General features: G+C 43.5%; 3 protein-coding genes across 14 annotated transcripts in view; 2 read left to right on the forward strand and 1 right to left on the reverse strand.

The window, feature by feature from the left end:
- Nucleotides 1-2,346, reverse strand: part of LOC139563787 (1-phosphatidylinositol 4,5-bisphosphate phosphodiesterase beta-1-like) — a 36,590-nt gene extending 34,244 nt beyond the window's left edge. For 4 of the 8 annotated variants that reach the window (XR_011672637.1, XR_011672635.1, XR_011672636.1 and 1 more), the window contains exon 1: nt 1,758-2,336. Coding sequence is in view for 5 of the 8 variants with exons in the window: in XM_071382696.1 (XP_071238797.1) it covers nt 1,758-1,856 (99 nt within the window). In the remaining 3 variants the exon portion in view is untranslated. Of the gene's footprint in view, nt 1-1,757 lie in introns of all 8 variants that reach the window. The other 4 variants (XM_071382697.1, XM_071382698.1, XM_071382699.1 and 1 more) reach the window with 4 other exon arrangements.
- Nucleotides 2,347-8,493: 6,147 nt separating this feature from the next.
- LOC139563716 (thioredoxin-related transmembrane protein 1-like) lies at nt 8,494-16,841 on the forward strand. 4 transcript variants are annotated; one of them, XM_071382582.1, is made up of 8 exons: nt 8,494-8,839; nt 9,356-9,471; nt 9,628-9,673; nt 9,772-9,900; nt 14,418-14,463; nt 14,652-14,753; nt 15,435-15,498; nt 15,592-16,841. In XM_071382582.1, the coding sequence occupies exons 1-8, from the start codon at nt 8,622-8,624 to the stop codon at nt 15,708-15,710; spliced, it is 840 nt and encodes a 279-aa protein (XP_071238683.1). In that variant the 5' UTR covers nt 8,494-8,621; the 3' UTR covers nt 15,711-16,841. The 4 variants fall into 4 exon arrangements, with proteins under 4 accessions (XP_071238683.1, XP_071238684.1, XP_071238686.1 ...); XM_071382583.1 differs by having other exon boundaries at nt 15,435-15,497; nt 15,597-16,841; XM_071382585.1 differs by having other exon boundaries at nt 15,454-15,498.
- A 252-nt stretch (nt 16,842-17,093) lies between these two features.
- Nucleotides 17,094-19,842, forward strand: hao1 (hydroxyacid oxidase (glycolate oxidase) 1). 2 transcript variants are annotated; one of them, XM_071382579.1, is made up of 9 exons: nt 17,094-17,402; nt 17,950-18,101; nt 18,183-18,283; nt 18,376-18,530; nt 18,654-18,829; nt 18,940-19,031; nt 19,103-19,261; nt 19,356-19,425; nt 19,561-19,842. In XM_071382579.1, the coding sequence occupies exons 1-9, from the start codon at nt 17,266-17,268 to the stop codon at nt 19,626-19,628; spliced, it is 1,110 nt and encodes a 369-aa protein (XP_071238680.1). In that variant the 5' UTR covers nt 17,094-17,265; the 3' UTR covers nt 19,629-19,842. The 2 variants fall into 2 exon arrangements, with proteins under 2 accessions (XP_071238680.1, XP_071238681.1); XM_071382580.1 differs by lacking the exon at nt 19,103-19,261 and having other exon boundaries at nt 17,123-17,402.
- The last annotated feature ends 150 nt before the right edge of the window (nt 19,843-19,992 follow it).

Consider the following 19,992-nt stretch of genomic DNA (forward strand, 5'->3'; position numbering starts at 1 on the left):
AGAAACAAAGACATTTCATCTGAAACTCATCAGTCTATTCTTGTTCTGAGAAATGAAGGCTATTCCATGCGAGAAATTGCCAAGAAACTGAAGATCTCGTACAACGCTGTGTACTACTCCCTTCACAGAAGCGCAAACTGGCTCTAACCAGAATAGGAGTGGGAGGCCCCAGTGCACAACTGAGCAAAAGGACAAGTACATTAGAGTGTCTAGTTTGAGAAACAGATGCCTCACAAGTCCTCAACTGGCAGCTTCATTAAATAGTACCCGCAAAACACCAGTCTCAATGTCAACAGTGAAGAGGCGACTCCGGGATGCTGGCCTTCTAGGCAGTGTTGCAAAGAAAAAGCCATATCTCAGGCTGGCCAATAAAAATAAAAGATTCAGATGGGGAAAAGAACATAGACACTGGACAGAGGAACTCTGCCTGGAAGGCCAGCATCCCGGAGTCGCCTCTTCAGTGTTGACGTTGAGACTGGTGTTTTGCGGGTACTATTTAATATAGCTGCAAGTTGAGGACTTGTATTTGTATTTATTATGGATCCCCATTAGCTGCTGCCAAAGCAGTAGCTACTCTTCCTGGGGTCCAGGAAGTCTGTTTCTCATACTAGACACTCTAATGTACTTGTCCTCTTGCTCAGTTATTCTGGCCATTTTGAGCCTCTAATCGAACCCACAAATGCTGATGCTCTATATACTCACCTAGTCTAAAGAAGGCCAGTTTTATTGCTTATTTAATCAGAACAACAGTTTTCAGCTGTTCTAATCTAACTGCAAAAGGGTTTTCTAATGATCAATTAGCCTTTTAAAATGTTCAACTTGGATTAGCTAACACAACGTGCCATTGGAACACAGGAGTGATGGTTGCTCATAATGGGCCTCTGTACACCTATGTAGATATTCTATAAAAAATCTGCCGTTTCCAGCTAAAATAGTCATTTACAACATTAACAATGTCTACACTGTATTTCTGATAAATTTGATGTTATTTCAATGGACAAAACATTTGCTTGTCTTTCAAAAACAAGGACATTTCTAAGTGACCCCAAACTTTGGAATGGTAGTGTATATGTATATGTATTCTTAATCCATTCCTTACTTAGATGTATGTGTATATTGGGTATATGTTGTGGAACTGTTAGATATTACTTATTGCTGCACTGTCGGAGCTAAAAGAACATGCGTTTCGCTACACCCGCAATAACGTCTGCTAAACACGTGTATGTGACCAATACATTTTTATTTGATTTGACACACACACACACACACACACACACACACACACACACACACACACACACACACACACACACACACACACACACACACACACACACACACACACACACACACACACACACTCTCTCTTTTTTAGGTGGTGGAACATCTTGGCTAATTGAGGAGGGATTTAAACCATGGCAGTTACCATGGCAACTTACATTTACATTTTACATTTTAGTCATTTAGCAGACGCTCTTATCCAGAGCGACTTACAGTAGAGACTTGCCAGCACATTTCTCTGTATCCATGCTCTGTGCTTAAAACTCTCAACATACCAACACACTTAGACACACTCTTGCAAACGCACACACACACAGCAACTACGTTAAAACATATTTGCAGCCAACATTACATGCGCAATCACAACCAAAAATGTCACATTTTTATCTTAAATGTCTGACACTTCTCGCTGCTAAAATCAGCACAAACTATGCACATACACAGAGACACACAGACACACACCCACTGATACTCACATCGTCCCATTTGATGAAGCAGCTGCCATTCTTCAGAGTGTCGGGGACTGTCAGCGGTTTGAGCTTCAGAGCATGTGTCCCTGGCTGAGCCCCTGCCATGGTACACACACACCTCCAACCTGCTGCGCCGGAAGTCCTCTTTAACCTGCCTTCTAGTCTTTCTCCTCTCCTGTCTTGCTCTCCTCTTCTCTCCTCTTTAGTCAGTAGACTGAGAGGGTTGGATGATAGTGATCTAGTAGTTACATCACTGAAACAAGCTGCATATCTGTCTACAATCAACAGTCTCCTTTGTCCTGTCTAGTCAGCTCTTCTATAGAATCAACAGTATACTCCTCTCTTTAGTATAACGTGTCCTACTGTACTAGCTGAATAATGTCTTAGGGTTATCCTTCTAGTATCTCTGTCCTCTTGCATACCTAGTGTATATCTGGATAATATAGTACTAACTGCATAATGCCTTGTTCTATCTGTCTGCTCGCTCTCTTTGAGACAGAACTGCTACTGCCTCCCCACACTGACTCACTCTGACATGCTTATTGAGCCTACACGCCCACACACACACAAAGACACAGAGAGAGAGAGAGAGAGAATATAAAACCAAATAGACAATTTTTGGATCCATAATAAGTCTATTTTCATGTATCTAAATTTCTGATCAAATAATCATCAAAGACAGTAGAGGGTTTGGGCTCACACGTACAGGACCACACCATAAGACCATACATACCTGTACAGGTTTTCCAGCATGGGTGGTTGAAAGGGTTTGAATCCTAAACAACTTGACCTGTGGTTAGTGTGTGTGTGCAGGACTACTGCAGGAGCTATTTCAGCTCTAACTCCCCCACTCCCTCCTCACGTGGTGAAGAGCCGTGAGTGTGTGGGCGAGCTACAGCATGTATGTAGTTGATATGGTATGTGTGTGTGTGGTTGATATGGTGTGTATGTAGTTAATATGGTATGTGTGTGTGTGGTTGATATGGTGTGTGTGTGTGGTTGATATGGTGTGTGTGTGGTTGATATGGTGTGTATGTAGTTGATATGGTATGTGTGTGTGTGGTTGATATGGTGTGTATGTAGTTTTAATATGGTATGTGTGTGTGTGGTTGATATGGTGTGTGTGTGTGTGTAGTTGATATGGTGTGTGTGTGGTTGATATGGTGTGTGTGTGTGTGTGTGTGTGTGTGTGGTTGATATGGTGTGTATGTAGTTTTAATATGGTATGTGTGTGTGTGGTTGATATGGTGTGTGTGTGTGTGTGTGTGTAGTTGATATGGTGTGTGTGTGGTTGATATGGTGTGTATGTAGTTGATATGGTATGTGTGTGTGGGGTTGATATGGTGTGTGTGTGTGGTTGATATGGTGTGTGTGTGTGTGGTTGATACGGTGTGTATGTAGTTGATATGGTATGTGTGTGTGTGTGGTTGATATGGTATGTGTGTGTGTGGTTGGTACGGTGTGTGTGTGTGTGTGTGTGTGTGTGTGTGTGTGTGTGTGTGTGTGTGTGTGTGTGTGTGTGTGTGTGTGTGTGTGTGTGTGTGTGTGTGTGTGTGTGTGTGTGTGTGTGTGTGTGTGTGTGTGTGGTTGATATGGTGTGTGTGTGTGTGGTTGATATGGTTGATATGGTGTGTATGTGTGTGGTTGATATGGAATGTGTGTGTGTGTGTGTGGTTGATATGGTTGATATGGTGTGTATGTGTGTGGTTGATATGGAATGTGTGGTTGATATGGTTGATATGGTGTGTATGTGTGTGGTTGATATGGAATGTGTGTGTGTGGTTGATATGGTGTGTATGCGTTGGGGGATGGGGAGCAAGAAGCAGGTGATACACTACATGGCTCGTCGAACATTTCATTGGTCACCCTTTTGCTGGTCCCCCCTTTGCTGCTATGGACCTCGCTTTGTGCACAGGGTCTTTGTCATGCTGAAACAGGAAAGGACCTTCCCCAAATTGTTGCCACAAAGTTGGAAGCACAGACTCGTCTAGAATGTCATTGTATGCTGTAGCGTGAAGATTTCTCTTCACTGGAACTGAGGTGCCTAGCCCGAACCATGAAAAACAGCCCCAGACCATTATTCCTCCGCCACCAAACTTTACAGTTGGCACTATACATTCGGGCAGGTAGCGTTTTCCTGGCATCCGCCAAACCCAGGTTCATCTGTCGGATTGATAGATGTGGAAGCATGATTCATCATTCCAGAAAACGCATATCCACTGTTCCAGAGTCCAATGGTCTTGAGCTTTATACTACTCCAGCCAAAGCTTGGCATTGCGCATGGTGATCTTAGGATTGTGCGGCTGCTCGGCCATGGAAATCCATTTCATGAAGCTTCCGACAAACAGTTATTGTGCTGACGTTGCTTCCAGGGGCAGTTTGGAACTCAGTAGTGAATGTTGCAAGCGAGGACAGACAATTTTTACGCGCTACACGCTTCAGCACTCGGCAGTCCCATTCTGTGAGCTTGTGTGGCCTACCACTTCGCAGCTGAGCCGTTGATGCTCCTAGACGTTTCCACTTCACCATAGCAACACTAACCAGTTGACCGGGGCAGCTCTAGCAGGGCAGAAATTTGACGAACTGACTTGGATAGGTGGCATCCTATGACGGTGCCACGTTGAAAGTCACTGAGCTCTTTAGTACAAGCCATTCTACTGCCAATGTTTGTACATGGAGATTGCATAGATGTGTGCTCAATTTAATACACCTGTCAGCAACATGTATGGCTGAACTAGCCGAATCCACTAATTTGAAGGAGTGTCCACATACTTTTGACCACGTAGTGTATGAGGATACAGCTATGAGTGTCCAAAAGAGCGAAGGAATGTGAGGGAATGTGTGTGTGTGTTTGTGTGTATGTATACAGAAACCATAGGTCTATGCATACCCTCTTCTCTCAGCCAGTGCTAAATAGAGAATAGTGTTGTTACAATGTGGATGCAATGATAGACTGCAGAGGAGATGTGAGGACACACAAACAGGCGGAAAGATTGCCCCTCAGAGCCAAACTGGCAGCCGGCCCAGTAGCTGGGCCTGAGACTCCTGCTGTCCATAAGACACCAAAGAGTGTCGGCTGGCTCAGCTGGGTCTTTGGTGGAAAAAGAAAACGATGCATCTACCTGATAACAAAGACAAATTGGTAAGGAACATGTTATTTATTCATTCTATAGAGAAACTTTAGTGGATTCATCTTTTTCTCTGTGGCTTTATTTACGTTGCTGTTATATTCTTCCTCAGATTGTCTGCGCAGGTACGTCCTGTGCCTGCTCCTCGCACTCGCCCTGAGGTGCGTGTCACCAGTCCGGTGCCACCTGTGCCGGCCCCACGCATCAGGCCTCCAGTGCCAGGCGACGGTCCCCGGTCCGGAGCTTCCGGCGACGGTCCCCGGTCCGGAGCTTCCGGCGACGGTCCCCGGTCCGGAGCTTCCGGCGACCTGCGCCGATGCCCAGTCTAAGCACGGCGTCCAGTCCAGCTTAGAGGCCAGAGTCTTCTTCTGCGTTGGTGTCCAGGCACAGCGTCCAGTCCCGCTCCATGGCGGGAGCCTTCCCCTGCGCCGATGCCCAGTCCAGGCACGGCTTCCGGTCCAGCTCCATGGCCGGAGCCTTCTCCTGCGCCGGTGCTCAGTCCAGATACGGCGTCCAGTCCTGCTCCATGGCAGGAGCCTTCCTCTGCACTGATGTCCAGTCCAGATCTGGTGTCCCACCCGCTCCATGGCAGGAGCCTTCCTTGATAACGAGGTCCAGTCCAGGCACAGTGTTCAGCCCGGGTCCATGGCTGGATCCACGGAAAGAGCGGGTTCTTCGGCCCGCACCAGAGCCGCCACCAAAGATGGTGGATCCGCGAGTTGAGCGGGTTCTTCGTCCCGGACCAGAGCCGCCACCAAAGATGGTGGATCCGCGAGTTGAGCGGGTTCTTCGTCCCGCACCAGAGCCGCCGATGCTGGCGGATCCGCCAGCTGAGTGGGGGCTATGACCTGCACCAGAGCCCCCACCGACACTAATCAACCCCCCTACCCTCCCCATTTGTTTCAGGTTTTGCGGCCGGAGTCCGCACCTTTGGGGGAGGGGGGGTACTGTCACGCCCTGACCATAGAGAGCTTTTGTTTTTCTATGGTAAAGTAGGTCAGGGTGTGACTGGGGGGTTTTCTAGTTATTATTTTCTATGTGGGGTTCTAGTTTTTCTATGTTGGTGTTTGGTATGATTCCCAATTAGAGGCAGCTGGCTATCATTGTCTCTTATTGGGGATCATATTTAAGTAGCATTTTTCCACCTGTATTTTATGGGATATTGTTTTGAGTTGTTTTGACTATGTAGCACCTCTGTAGTCACGGTTCGTTGTTAGTTTATTGTTTATTTTGTTTTGCTAAGTTTCACTTTCTAATAAATTATGTGGAACTCAACATCCGCTGCGCCTTGGTCTGATAATTATTCCAGTGAACGTGACACTTCCTTGCTGATCGTCAATGGCTACCTGTCCCTCAAAGCCCTAAATGGCATCAGACCTACCTACCTGTCAGATCTACTCTCCCCCTATTAACCACCACGCATACGTCAAGGCATGCCAAATTGTTTCATGAACTCAAGACCCGACGCCGAACAATGTAGGACCGTGCCTTTTCCTCTCACGACCCACATCTTTGGAACTCCCTTCCTGACATTCTCAGGGCTGTTCAGACTGTTGGGGCTTTTAAAGCAGTCCTTAAGACTCATCTTTATCGGCTGAACTACACTTCCTCCTAGACTTTGATTGTTATTTTTATGATATGGTTATACACTGAGTATAGCAAACAAACATTAGGAAGACCTTCCTAATATTGAGTTGTACCCACCCCGCTTTTGCTCTCAGAACAGCCTCAATTCATCAGGGCATGGACTCTACAAGGTGTCGAAAGCATTCCACAGGGATGCTGGTCCATGTTGACTCCAATGCTTCCCACAGTTGTGTCAAGTTGGCTGGATGTCCTTTAAGTGGTGGACCATTCTTGATACACACAGGAAACTGTTGAGCATGAAAAATCCAGCAGCGTTGTAGTTCTTTACATAAACCGGTGCACCTGGCACCAACTACCATACCCGATCAAAGGCACTTAAATCTTTTGTCTTGCACATTCACCCTCTGAATGGCACATATACACAATCCATGTCTCAATTATCTCAAGGCTTAAAAATCCTTTAACCTGCCTCCTCTCCTTCATCTACACGGATGGAAGTAGATTTAACAAGTGACATCAATAAGGGATCATAGCATTCACCTGGTTAGTCTTCTTCCAATAACAGCAAGTATATTGGGCAGATGCTCTACAAAATGCACTCTGATTCGACCATCACAACAGCTCCAACTCCAAAGATGCCTAGGCCACTCCCTGGCCAACTACCTCCCACACACTCAGACCTCATGGCACCAATGGCTGTTTAATTTGATTGTGTTGGCACTCTACCCTACTGAGGTATGATTCTGTACAATCCTTCCAAGTACATACATTTTATTAGCTGTTATTTTACTTAGTATAACACATGGCTAAAGTAGCAGTGATATAAATAATTGTATTTTTGTCCCGCAGGCCATTTGTCCAGAGTGGATTTTCCCACATCCATAAATGGATTTTTCAGCATTTTAAAAGACAAAAAAATAAGAATATTTCAGAACATTGCCTAAGGCGGATGCCGTGCAGGTGTTTGTACACATGCATATACACACACTCTCATTCAAATGCACATATGTGCACATACACACACACATGTAAATAGTGCCATACATGCACTCAAACAAATTCAGTTGGCCTTGCTGTTATGATTTTTGTTGTCCTTGATGTCTTTTGTTTTTTGCATTGTTGTTTTCTGTTTTCCTTTGTATTTTTTCTCTTTTGTTCATTTTGTTGGTTGTTGGTGCATGGGGGGGGCGGGTGGGGAATGGAATAATTTAATTTATACATTTTTCTCAGGGGGTCTCGGATGGTTGAGGGGCAGCTCTTGGGGAACTGTGGGGGGGATTTTGGAGTGCTGGTGGCCTGGCGTTTGGGAGCTTGGGCCGGTGGCTGATGGATTGCTGGTTCGTGTCCCCGTTTTTGATCTTGTGGGAGATCTGTCGACGTGCCCTTGAGCAGGGCATTGACCCTGGTTGCTTCTGTGTGTCGCCCTGGAGGGAGTCTGTTAGATGACTAATGTGATGTAGTTGTTGAGAGGCTTCACTGCAAGTATATTGTATGTTTTAAATATTCCCCCAAAAAATGTAAAGAACATTTCAGAATTAAAATAATTATTTGGTGACAGTGAATAAAAAAACTCAAGCATATCCCTCTCTCTGTCATGTTCACATTGTTTTGATATGTGTTCTATCATAATTTACATGCCCATTGCGTGTGCATTACTATACATTACATACTGTACAGATCAGTGTATTTTATACATATCTTTCAAAAATATATTTAAAAACAACTAGCACTTCCCAAATGTAAACATTATTTTTTGTTTGGGGACAGACAGGCAGACACTGTAACTTTTTGCTCATAGAAATTATAAAGTTACAAACCATACTAATTTGTATTAAGGCCTTCTCATTCAGATTCCCATTAACCAACAGAGGGAGACCTAAATTTAATTTCACAATTTTCCATGTGTGTGGTCATTGCTTTTTTCCCTTTCAGAATAGAGACACCAATAAATAATTTTCCACTACTTTTAGATCGATCTGTCTGTGGTATAGCAGACCACCTTAAAAAACACACGCACGCACGCACAAACACACACAACATTGACACACGCACACACTTCAGGTTGTTAGATGCGCCGGTCGACCTTAAAAAAAATCCCTGTTTCTGTTACTTCCGTGTTTAGCGTTCTAGACAATTTTCGTTTCGGAACAGCAACATGGCGCAGCTGAAAACAAAACGTTCCTGTAAACTGTTATGTCAAACAAATTCACCTTCATGTAAATTATCATGTAGTCAGCTTTTCCAACCCCTCCTCTCAATAATATTAGTTAGCTCCATCGCAAGTTCTGCTGTAGCAGAAACAGAGACAGGCGTCCTGACAATAACAGATGCTAACTGGACGGTCACTATGGATGGCGAGTGGATGATAAAGTTGTGAGTACAGTACGAAGTCGGAGTGATGATCTGATGTATGCATGTTTGGCGGAAGAAGAAAACAGGAGGGGGGAAGCTATTAAGTGCCGAATAAGATTTTAGAGTAAAACTTTTTGTCTAGGTCCAGAGTGAGCGTATTCTATTCCAATAATTCAGCTGTTTCATGTTGAAGCTGATGAACATTGCATGTGAAACTATGCTATCTTCAACCTATATAGATCATGCCAACGTATTTTCCTGACGTTGAAAATAAGTATTTTCTGGACGTTGAAACCAGGTTAATTTTCAGTTCTGAACGAAATGCTGGAAGGGGGGCCTGGGTGAAAACATTTGGGAACCCCAACCCCTGCTCTACTGTACTGAACTATACTTTGCTGTCCAAATAGTGAATCATAGACATCTATGATTGATTCAGATTTGGTCAGATTTGGTTTTTAGAACACCTGACTTGTGCCCTGAACACCACTCACCTGTAGAATGTCCATAATGTCCATAGATAAATGTGTGTGTGTATAGTGTTGCTCCCTGGTGCCCGGCATGTGCCCAGCTGAAGGAGCAGTGGGAGAGATTCTCCAGCCTGGCAGCAGCCATGGGGGTTTCTGTAGGAGAAGTGGACGTCACTGAACAGCCTGGTATGGGAATATTATGAAGTTGATCCTGTTGGCTCTTACTGTCCTCTATTGTCTTCTCCTCGCTGTGTGAGATTCAATGCCATACCGAGTCTCCTTCTAACCACCCATCTCTCCTTTCTCTCGTGTGTGTGTGTGTGTGTGTTTCTTTTCTTTCAGGTCTCAGTGGACGGTTTTTGGTTACCACACTGCCAACCATTTTCCAGTTAGTATCTCAGTTAACCTCTGACCCTGTCCTTTGATCCATGACCTCTAACCTTTCTAACTCTGTATACAGTATTTATCTGTGTGTGTATTCTACAGTGTAAAGGAGGGTAGCGTGAGGAGGTATGTGTCTGTCCGTGAGGCGGAGGAGTTCCATGCATATGTCTCTAACAGGAGGTGGGAGGAGGTGGAACCACTGCCTTCATGGAAGTCTCCTACTTCTCCTCTGTAAATATACACACCATATACAATACCAGTCGAAAGTTTGGACACACCTACTCATTCCAGGGTTTTTACTATTTAAAAAAACAAAACTATTTTCTACATTGTAGAATAATAGTGAAGATATCAAAACTATGAAATAACACATATGGAATTATGTAGAAACCAAAACAGTGTTAAACATATCAAAATATATTTTATATTTGAGATTATTCAAAGTAGCCACCCTTTGCCTTGATGACAACTTTGCACAATCTTGGCATTCTCTCAACCAGCATCACGAGGAATGCTTTTCCAACAGTCTTGAAGGAGTTCCCACATATGCTGAGCGCTTGTTGGCTGCTTTTCCTTCACTCTGCGGTCCGACTCAACCATCTCAATTGGGTTGAGGTCGGGTGATTGTGGAGGCCAGGTCATCTGATGCAGCACACCATCACTCTCCTTCTTGGTAAAATAGCCCTTACACAGCCTGGAGGTGTGCTTTGGGTCATTTTCCTGTTGAAAAACATATGATAGTCCCACGAAGTGCAAACCAGATGGGATGGGTTATCGCTGCAGAATGCTGTGGTAGCCATGCTGGTTAAGTGTGCATTGAATTCTAAATAAATCACAGACAGTGTCACCAGCAAAGCACCCCCACACCATCACACCTCCATGTTTCACGGTGGGAACCACACATGCAGAGATCATCCGTTCACCTACTCTGCGTCTCACAAAGACACGGCGGTTGGAACCAAACATCTCAAATTTGGACTCAGACCAAAGGACAGATTTCCACCGGTCTAATGTCCAATCCTCGTGTTTCTTGGCCCGTTTCTTGGTCTTCTCTTCTTATTATTGGTATCCTTTAGTAGTGGTTTCTTTGCAGAAATTTGACCATGAAGGCCTGATTCAATCAGTCTCCTCTGAACAGTTGATGTTGAGATGTGTCTGTTACCAGGGTTGGGTAGGTTACTATCTAAATGTAATCTGTTACAGTTACTAGTTACCTGTCCAAAATTGTAATCAGTAACATAACTTTTGGATTACCCAAACTCAGTAACGTAATCTAATTACATTCCGTTACTTTTAGATTTATTTCCCCTTAAGAGGCATTAGAAGACAAAAATGTATGTTACCAATTGAATGACATCTATTGCAGGATGAATCAATGTTAAAGTTTACATAGCTGGCCATATATGGATGTTAAAATTGACTTTAAGGGTTGGTTTACATTTACAATGTTTACAAACACTGGGATAAAACAAGCTTATATTTTGGGTTCTGATGGAGTATGACAGTTGAACAAAGCTCATGAAGGATTTATAAGTTATACAGTTGAAGTCGGAAGTTTACATACACCTTAGCCAAATACATATAAACTCAGTTTTTCACAATTCCTGACATTTAATCCTAGTAAGATTTCCCTGTCTTAGGTCAGGTAGGATCACCACTTTATTTTAATAATGTGAAATGTCAGAATAATAGTAGAAAGAATTATTTATTTCAGCTTTTATTTCTTTCATCACATTCCCAGTGGGTCAGAAGTTTACATACACTCAATTAGTATTTGATAGCATTGCCTTTAAATTGTTCAACTTGGGTCAAACGTTTCAGGTAGCCTTCCACAAGCTTCCCACAATAAGTTGGGTGAATTTTGGCCCATTCCTCCTGACAGAGCTGGTGTAACTGAGTCAGGTTTGTAGGCCTCCTTGCTCGCACACGCTTTTTCAGTTCTGCCCACAAATGTTCTATGGGATTGAGGTCTGGGCTTTGTGATGGCCACTGCAATACCTTGACTTTGTTGTCCTTAAGCCATTTTGCCACAACTTTGGGGTCATTGTCCATTTGGAAGACCCATTTGCGACCAAGCTTTAACTTCCTGACTGATGTCTTGAGATGTTGCTTCAATATATCCACATACTTTTCCTCCCTCATGATGCCATCTATTTTGTGAAGTGCACCAGTCCCTCCTGCAGCAAAGCACCCCCACAACATGATGCTGCCACCCCCATGCTTCACTGTTGGGATGGTGTTCTTCGGCTTGCAAGCATCCCCATTTTTCCTCCAAACATAACAATGGTCATTATGGCCAAACAGTTCTATTTTTCTTTCATCAGACCAGAGGACATTTCTCCAAAAAGTACTATCTTTGTCCCCATGTGCAGTTGCAAACCGTAGTCTGGCTTTTTTATGGCGGCTTTGGAGCAGTGGCTTCTTCCTTGTTGAGCGGCCTTTCAGGTTATGTCGATATAGAACTCATTTTACTGTGGATATAGATACTTTTTTACCCGTTTCCTCTAGCATCTTCACAAGGTCATTTGCTGTTGTACTGGGAATGATTTGCACTTTTCGGACCAAAGTACATTCATCTCTAGGAGACAGAACGTGTCTCCTTCCTGAGCGGTATGATGGCTGCGTGGTGTTTATACTTGCGTACTATTGTTTGTACAGATGAACGTGGTACCTTCAGGCGTTTGGAAATTGCTCCTAAGGATGAACCAGACTTGTGGAGGTCTACAATTTCTTTTCTGAGGTCTTGGCTGATTTCTTTTGATTTTCCCATGATGTCAAGCAAAGAGGCACTGAATTTGAAGGTAGGCCTTGAAATACATCCCACACCTCCAATTGACTCAAATGATGTCAATTAGCCTATCAGAAGCTTCTAAAGCCATGACATCATTTTCTGGAATTTTCTAAGCTGTTTAAAGGCACAGTCAACTTAGTGTATGTCAACTTCTGACCCACTGGAATTGTTATACAGTGAATTAAAAGTGAAATAATCTGTCTGTTAACAATTGTTGGAAAAATGTGTCATGCACAAAGTAGATTTCCTAACCGACTTGCCAAAACTATAGTTTGTTGACAAGAAATTTGTGAAGTGGTTGAAAAACAAGTTTTAATGACTCGAACCTAAGTATGTAAACTTCCGACTTCAACTGTATTCTTCAAGAGTCAATGGATATAATTTATAAATCCAGAAATGGATGTAGCAACTACAGATTGCCCCTTTTAAGTCTATCAAAAGTGTGCAAGTTTGAGCATGTGTCCATTAGTTTAGATTGAGCAATAAAAGCCCCACTTTTATTCCATAGGCTGGGATCTGCGCTATGCAGCTGTTGCAAGAGTGCTTTTTTCACTGGCTGTCCACTGGTTTCAAAAACAATGATTAATAGGCAGCTTAAACTTCTTGAATTCAACCATTATTGGGTTGAAATACACATTTAGATTTATGAACAGCCATCCACAACAACCGCAAATAGCTAAATGAGAGAGCAGCAGTGTGATTCACATCAATGCGCTATGTAGATATCAATAATAAGTGATATCGGTATCTTCGTAGACTACATCATTACTGTCATCTTTACCTCCAAGCGTTTATTCAAGTTGGATCATTTTTGGATGCCGACAGCAGTCGCACCATTGGAAGATATAGCTTGGACTGTAGCCTACAAAAGCCTATTCCTGCTCTTTTCCTGCGATCCAGCAAACACATTTGGTGTGTCATCACAGCGGTCTCTGACTTGTGGTCAGACTCACTCAGGTGGAACAAACTTAAACTTGTGCCTTTTTTCCATGCTGATTTGAATGTCATTGAGATAACAGAGAAGTGTCTTAGATTTATTTTCACAAACATATTTTCTGAATTTAAAAGTAATCATCTAGTTTTTCAAAAGTATCTATAATCTGATTTGAATATTTTTGCTGGTAGCATAACAGATTACATGTAATCCGTTACTCCCCAACCCTGTCTGTTACTTGAACTCTGTGAAGCATTTATTTGGGCTGCACTCTGAGGTGCAGATAACTCTAATGAACTTATCCTCTGCAGCAGAGGTAACTCTGGGTCTTCCTTTCCTGTGGCCGTCCTCATGAGAGCCAGTTTCATCATAGCGCTTAATGGTTTTTGCGACTGCACTTGAAGAAACTTTCAAAGTTCTCAACATTTCCCAGATTGACTGACCTTCATGTCTTAAAGTAATGAAGGACTGTCGTTTCTCTTTGCTTATTTGAGCTGTTCTTGCCATAATATGGACTTGGTCTTTTACCAAATAGGGCTATCTTCTGTATACCACCCCTACCTTGTCAAAACACAACTGATTGGCTCAAACGCATTAAGAAGGAAAGAAATTCCACAAATTGACTTTTATTAAGGCACACCTGTTAATTAAAATGCATTCCAGGTGACTACCTCATGAAGCTGGTTGAGATAATGCCAAGAGTGTCCAAAGCTTTCATCAAGGCAAAGGGAGGCTACTTTGAAGAATCTCAAATATAAAATATATTTTGATTTGTTAACACTTTTTTGGTTACTACATGTGTTATTTCTACATGGTTACTACATGTGTTATTTCATCGTTTTGATGTCTTCACTATTATTGTACAATGTAGAAAATAGTAAATATAAAGAAAAACCCTGGAATGAGTAGATGTGTCTAAACTTTTGACTGGTACTGTATATTATACATAAATGTGGAATTTGTCTTCTCTTCTGTAAATATATTCTGACCTTACCTCTGACTTTGTGGATCTCCTCCCTCCAGGATGAGCTGCATGGCCGGACTCTTCAGGCTTTCACTGTGGATCCGGGTAAGACCAAATCTCTCTCTCTCTCTCTCACTCACTCACTCACTCACTCACTCACTCACTCACTCACTCACTCACACACACACACACACACACACACACACACACACACACACACACACACACACACACACAGAGAGAAAATGGTGTAAAGGATCCACACTCACTCAGAATCGTGTGTGCGTGTGTAGTGGACTCATGGGTATCTGACGTGGGATTTGGGCATGCCGGTGTGGGGCTCCTACCTCTCCTTTGCCATGGCAACACTTGTCACTGGGCTGCTGATGGGACTGGTGAGTTACACACTAATAATAATTTCACTATATTATTGTATTACTACTAAACCATTAATAAACACAAAACACTATTTTTATGTCACACAAATGCTTTTGAAGGGTACTGAACATGTTGAGTGTGTCATTGTTCTGAGAAAGATGCCAAATCGTCTCTCTCTTACAGCCTGCTAGAGTATGTAGACACACAAACACACACACTTCGATGAGTTTCTCTGCAGTGAAATGTGATCTTATGTAAGAGTGGGAGTGGGAGGATGGCTGCTATTTAAGGACTTGGTAGAGGAGACTGGAGAAGCATCAGAAGGACAGATGTGTGGGATGCACTCAGCTACTCTTGTGTAACCAGCTGCATTCTACTTAAAGTTTGGAACTCAACTCCTGCCTACACTGACATTAACCTCTTAACTAATTTAAACTACCTTCATTCTAAACTAGATTATTAACTATAGTTGTCTTTATTTTAGTTTGACCCTGTCTAACTTCTCTGATCCTGTCTCAACTCTCCCCTCCACTCAACAGAGCTGCTTTAAACTCTTGTCTCTATCTCATTCTCTCTCTCTGTGCGTGTGTGTGTGTGTGTGTGTGTGTGTGTGTGTGTGTGTGTGTGTGTGTGTGTGTGTGTGTGTGTGTGTGTGTGTGTGTGTGTGTGTGTGTGTGTGTGTGTGTGTGTGTGTGTAGGTGCTGGTCCTGGTTGCAGATTGCCTCTGTCCTTCCCGACAGAAGCGGAAAGAGGAGAGAGCAGGTGAGAGGATGATCCCACAGAACAAAGCACGTTTGCACATACACAAAGACAGTGTGTTATTAGTGCTCTACAGCGTGTGTTTGTTTCGAGCAGTGTGTGTGAGTATGGCGGAGAAGAGGCAAGCGTCGGAGGCAGATGAGGGTGAGGGGTCTAACGAGGAGGAGCCAGAGACACTGAGACAGAGGAGAGGACAGGCAAAACGTACCTCCTAACCAGTGGTTGGAACCTAAATTATTTTCCAATCATATCGTTCTGAACAGAACCATTATTTTTTTCGTTACATTCCACTGTTTTCCGACCAGCAAAATAAAGTTCTGAACCAGTTCGAACCAAATAAAAGTAACAGTTTATATTGTTCCTTTTTAAACCTATGAAATTGTAAAAAAATAAATAAACATTAAATTACTTCACCAATCATGCAGTGCAGATAGAGCAGCTTAATATGGAGCAGGCAAGCTATAGCTCAGTGAGTTGTTTACATGCAGCTGAAATTTTGCGGGTGGAGGAGGAAGCTTGGCTTAAAGCGCTGGGCATCTTGTTATGACATGCATTATCTGAATTAGGCCCACAGAATTATACCTACGGAGGAGCGGCTTCTTTGGAGGAACTTTGAATGTCTTTGAACTTCAGAGATGTCTTAACATTGAACCAGAACTAGCTATAGCTAGCTAATGAGCTTGTGTGTGCAGAGCGGCACCAGAATTAAAAATACATCTTACCTTTTTGTAGTTAATAAATACAATGTGAAATGTGATAACTATAGTATCCTAACTAGCATTGAAAAAGTTAATCCATTCTTCTCTAATTAAAAATCTCTTTCCCTATCTTCTGAATCACGCTTGTAACGTCAGTAGGTTACAGCTATGCTTCGGGGGGTTCTGATTCTGTTCCTTGGAAAATGTAGTTATTTTCAGTTTTTCTGTTCTGTTCCCTGAACCGGTTCCAAGGGAAATGTTCCCTTCAGACAGGATGACAAAGACAACAATTTATGCTGAACAAAAAGAGTGATTTGGCTAATGATGGTCATGTGTTTTTACATGTGTGTATGGGGGGGGTCTGGAAGGTTTCACTTTTCTATTTTCGTCCACTTTTGTTTTCATCCATTTTTTTTATAACATTGTCCAATATTCTATGATTATCACAATATAAACTTTATTTTCTTCGATTTGAAATAGTTTTCTATTGTTAAGACTGCCACATGCACACATACCGTTTGAGCTAGTTATGATTCTATTATTGATGGATGACTATGATAATGACTGAGTGTTGTTGCCATGTGAGGAGGCCCCGCCATCCTTGATAATGGATCATTTAATCACCAAAATAAACATTTTTATACAAAGGCCTCTTTACTGTCTAGTTATGGTTCCCATCTCCTGTCTGTGCTGTGTGGACAGTGTTATCATATATAACAGTTGTGGGGTGAAGGGTCAGGGTTGCTTAAGTGTGTGTGTGTGTGTGTGTGTGTGTGTGTGTGTGTGTGTGTGTGTGTGTGTGTGTGTGTGTGTGTGTGTGTGTGTGTGTGTGTGTGGGATTGAGTGGGAAGCAGGGCTGTGTAAACCTGGGGTTAATGATTGCTGGTGGTCAGATGATCAGAGAGTCAGATGATCAGAGAGGAGAGACTTGGGGGTGTCTGTGTGTGGAAGCAGTCAGAGAGGACTATGTGTGTGTGGATCAAGTCGTGTTAGAGTTAGTCAGCCTGTATGTGTTATTTCGTGTGTGGATCAAAGTGTGCATTTGTGTGTTAGTCTGTGTGTGTGTGTAGTCATGTCTGAGAAGTTAGTGTGTGTGGCTGACTATGAGTCTATGGCCAAGAGAGTTCTACCAAAAGCTGTGTTTGACTACTACTGCTCTGGAGCCGACCAGCAAGAGACCTTGGCAGATAACACTGCTGCTTTCTCCAGGTAACTAGCACATACACTTGCCTATGCGGAGTCTCCAGAAAACGCTAACATCCGGTTTTCAGGGATACAGTATTTTCAGCCTAACTTCCGTTTCCCCTGAAAAACGGAAGTGGGAACTTTTTACGCCTGCTACGTTAGGTTACACATACACAGACACACACTGCTGTTTTCTCCAGGTAACATGAACACGCACGTTCAATGTGGAGAATCAAACCTAGTTGTAACATTGCAACCAGACAACAAGGCTTCATACAACACTAGTGTAGAATACTGCAGCTCACTGCATCACACACACCGTTTACTTAAGATCTGCACAGATTATGTTCTCCATCATCATCTCATAGAATATGTTAGTGAGGTGAGTTAGAAGTGTTTTTAGGGTGTTTCAGTGCTGTTCACTGTTTTTTCCAGCTGTTTTAGGCAGACAATATCCTAGAAACCACCACAGTAGTTTAATAATTGACTCACCACCTCACTTCAACTCAAAGTCCTGTTCAACGTCTGACACAGCACTTGTTTACACCAGATCACTTCTCTGTGTGTATAGGTGGCGTTTGTTCCCTAGGGTACTGAGGGATGTGTCCAGCATGGATCTGAGTGTTAGTGTTTTAGGTCAGCGAATCAGCATGCCTGTGTGTGTCGGGGCAACCGCAATGCAGAGGATGGCCCACCCTGACGGAGAGACGGCCACCGCCAGAGGTGTGTGTGCGCACACACACACACACACACTTCCAGCCTCTTGTGTATACTGTATGTGTGTAATAAAGCTCCATCTCCTAGCAACCAGAGCGGCAGGGACAGGGATGATGCTGAGTTCCTGGGCCACCTCTACCATAGAGGAAGTGAGGTCATCAGCTGGCGACGGCCTGCTCTGGATGCAGGTGGAGTACTGCTAGATATAGGTTTTGATTACATCACAGTTTACATCACCGGTCTGGTGAACATCTATGACCTATATATATAATCCGTACAGCTGTACATCTATAAGGACCGCGACCTCACCCTGTCATTGGTGCGCCGGGCTGAAGAGGCGGGGTATAAGGCCATCTTTGTTACCGTGGATACGCCCTACCTCGGAAAGAGACGAGACGACGTGCGCAACCGCTTTAAACTTCCCCCTCACCTGAAGTAGGAACCAAAAACACACTCATCACCACACCATATACACAGAAACATACACATGCTTCATCAAATAACATATTGTTTAAGCTTACCTCTTATTTTAGTGTTTGTGTGTGTGTGCGTGTGTAGGATGACTAACTTTGGTTCGGCAGAGCTGGCGTTCTCCAGTGCTGAGGGTTATGGTGAGGACAGTGGGCTGGCTATCTATGTCGCTCAGGCTATCGACCCTACTCTCTGCTGGGAACACATTGCTTGGCTGAAGAAAAACACACACCTCCCTGTGGTCGTCAAAGGTGTCCTGAGAGGTGACACACAACACACAGTACACGCCACATAATGATAAGGCAGGTTTAAGTTTCATGGCAGAGAAGTAGTAACATGTCTATACATCTATATCTACCCTTCTTCCCTCCAGCTGAAGATGCGTTAGAAGCACTTATCCACGGTGTAGATGGGATCCTGGTATCTAACCACGGAGCAAGGCAGCTAGACGGGGTCCCAGCTACGGTGAGGGAGCCCAACACACACTCTTCAGTAATATTTCACTTCTTGACCTGTGACATATGTTATGTGTGTAGCTGGATGTGCTGTCTGAGGTGGTGTCAGCAGTAGCAGGGAGGTGTGAGGTGTACCTTGACGGAGGGGTGAGGAGAGGGACAGACGTCCTGAAGGCCTTAGCTCTGGGGGCTACTGCTGTCTTCCTCGGACGGCCTATACTCTGGGGGCTCGCCTGCCAGGTACCACTGTGTGTGTGTGCAGATAATGCAAGGACCATATGTGGTTGTTTTGCCTGCTGCTAAATAACTAAAATGTCAAAATGTGTGTTTGTAGGGGGAGCAGGGTGTCAGTGATGTTCTGGAGCTCATGAGAGATGAGCTACACCTGGCGATGGCCCTGGCAGGTAACCATGGATAATTAACCTACTCTGGCCATTTCCTCCTCACATTGCCTTTCCTCCTTGTCGACTAATTCTCAACCTCTCCTCTCCTTTATCTGAGTTCAGAGGTAAAGGTTGAACCTTGTGTTTTGTCTGCAGGATGTTGTTCGCTGGCAGAGGTTAACAGATCCCTCGTCAGAAGACCTGAATTCACCTCCAGAATCTGAAGAAGCCGATACACGCAAATTGGGTTTGAAGGCACCAGCCATGTAACACCTGGATAAATGAATTTAATCAATTAGTAAATCGTAGTAATTCTCACTGCTTTTCGATAGTTTCCAAAGCACTACGAATTGGATGTAAAATACTCATGACTGTCCGAAATGACTATCACCACCTGATGTAATTTGAAGCATCATTAAATCATGTTTCTTTCTAATATTACTGGTGTTGGGGTTTTACTAGCCTTGCGCATCCAAATCTCATCTCACTGAAGTCTCGGTTTACGAGATTAGGGTTTGACTAACTCTGCTGTATTGACAAAGTCACCAAACGAGGAGACTGAACTAATGGCAAAATATCAAGAGTCAA

This window comes from Salvelinus alpinus, chromosome 34 (assembly GCF_045679555.1).
Source record: "Salvelinus alpinus chromosome 34, SLU_Salpinus.1, whole genome shotgun sequence".
Taxonomy (NCBI): Eukaryota; Metazoa; Chordata; class Actinopteri; order Salmoniformes; family Salmonidae; genus Salvelinus; species Salvelinus alpinus.

Excerpts from the sequence above, each read along its gene's own strand:
- hao1 (XM_071382579.1), top strand. The coding sequence starts at position 17,266 with ATGTCTGAGAAGTTAGTGTGTGTGGCTGACTATGAGTCTATGGCCAAG. Across the intron at positions 18,830-18,939 it reads CGTCAAAGGTGTCCTGAGAG|CTGAAGATGCGTTAGAAGCA; the intron begins GTGACACACAAC and ends TCTTCCCTCCAG. Across the intron at positions 19,426-19,560 it reads CCTGGCGATGGCCCTGGCAG|GATGTTGTTCGCTGGCAGAG; the intron begins GTAACCATGGAT and ends TTTTGTCTGCAG.
- LOC139563716 (XM_071382582.1), top strand. The coding sequence starts at position 8,622 with ATGGCGCAGCTGAAAACAAAACGTTCCTGTAAACTGTTATGTCAAACA. Across the intron at positions 9,674-9,771 it reads ACACTGCCAACCATTTTCCA|TGTAAAGGAGGGTAGCGTGA; the intron begins GTTAGTATCTCA and ends TGTATTCTACAG. Across the intron at positions 14,464-14,651 it reads GGCTTTCACTGTGGATCCGG|TGGACTCATGGGTATCTGAC; the intron begins GTAAGACCAAAT and ends GTGCGTGTGTAG.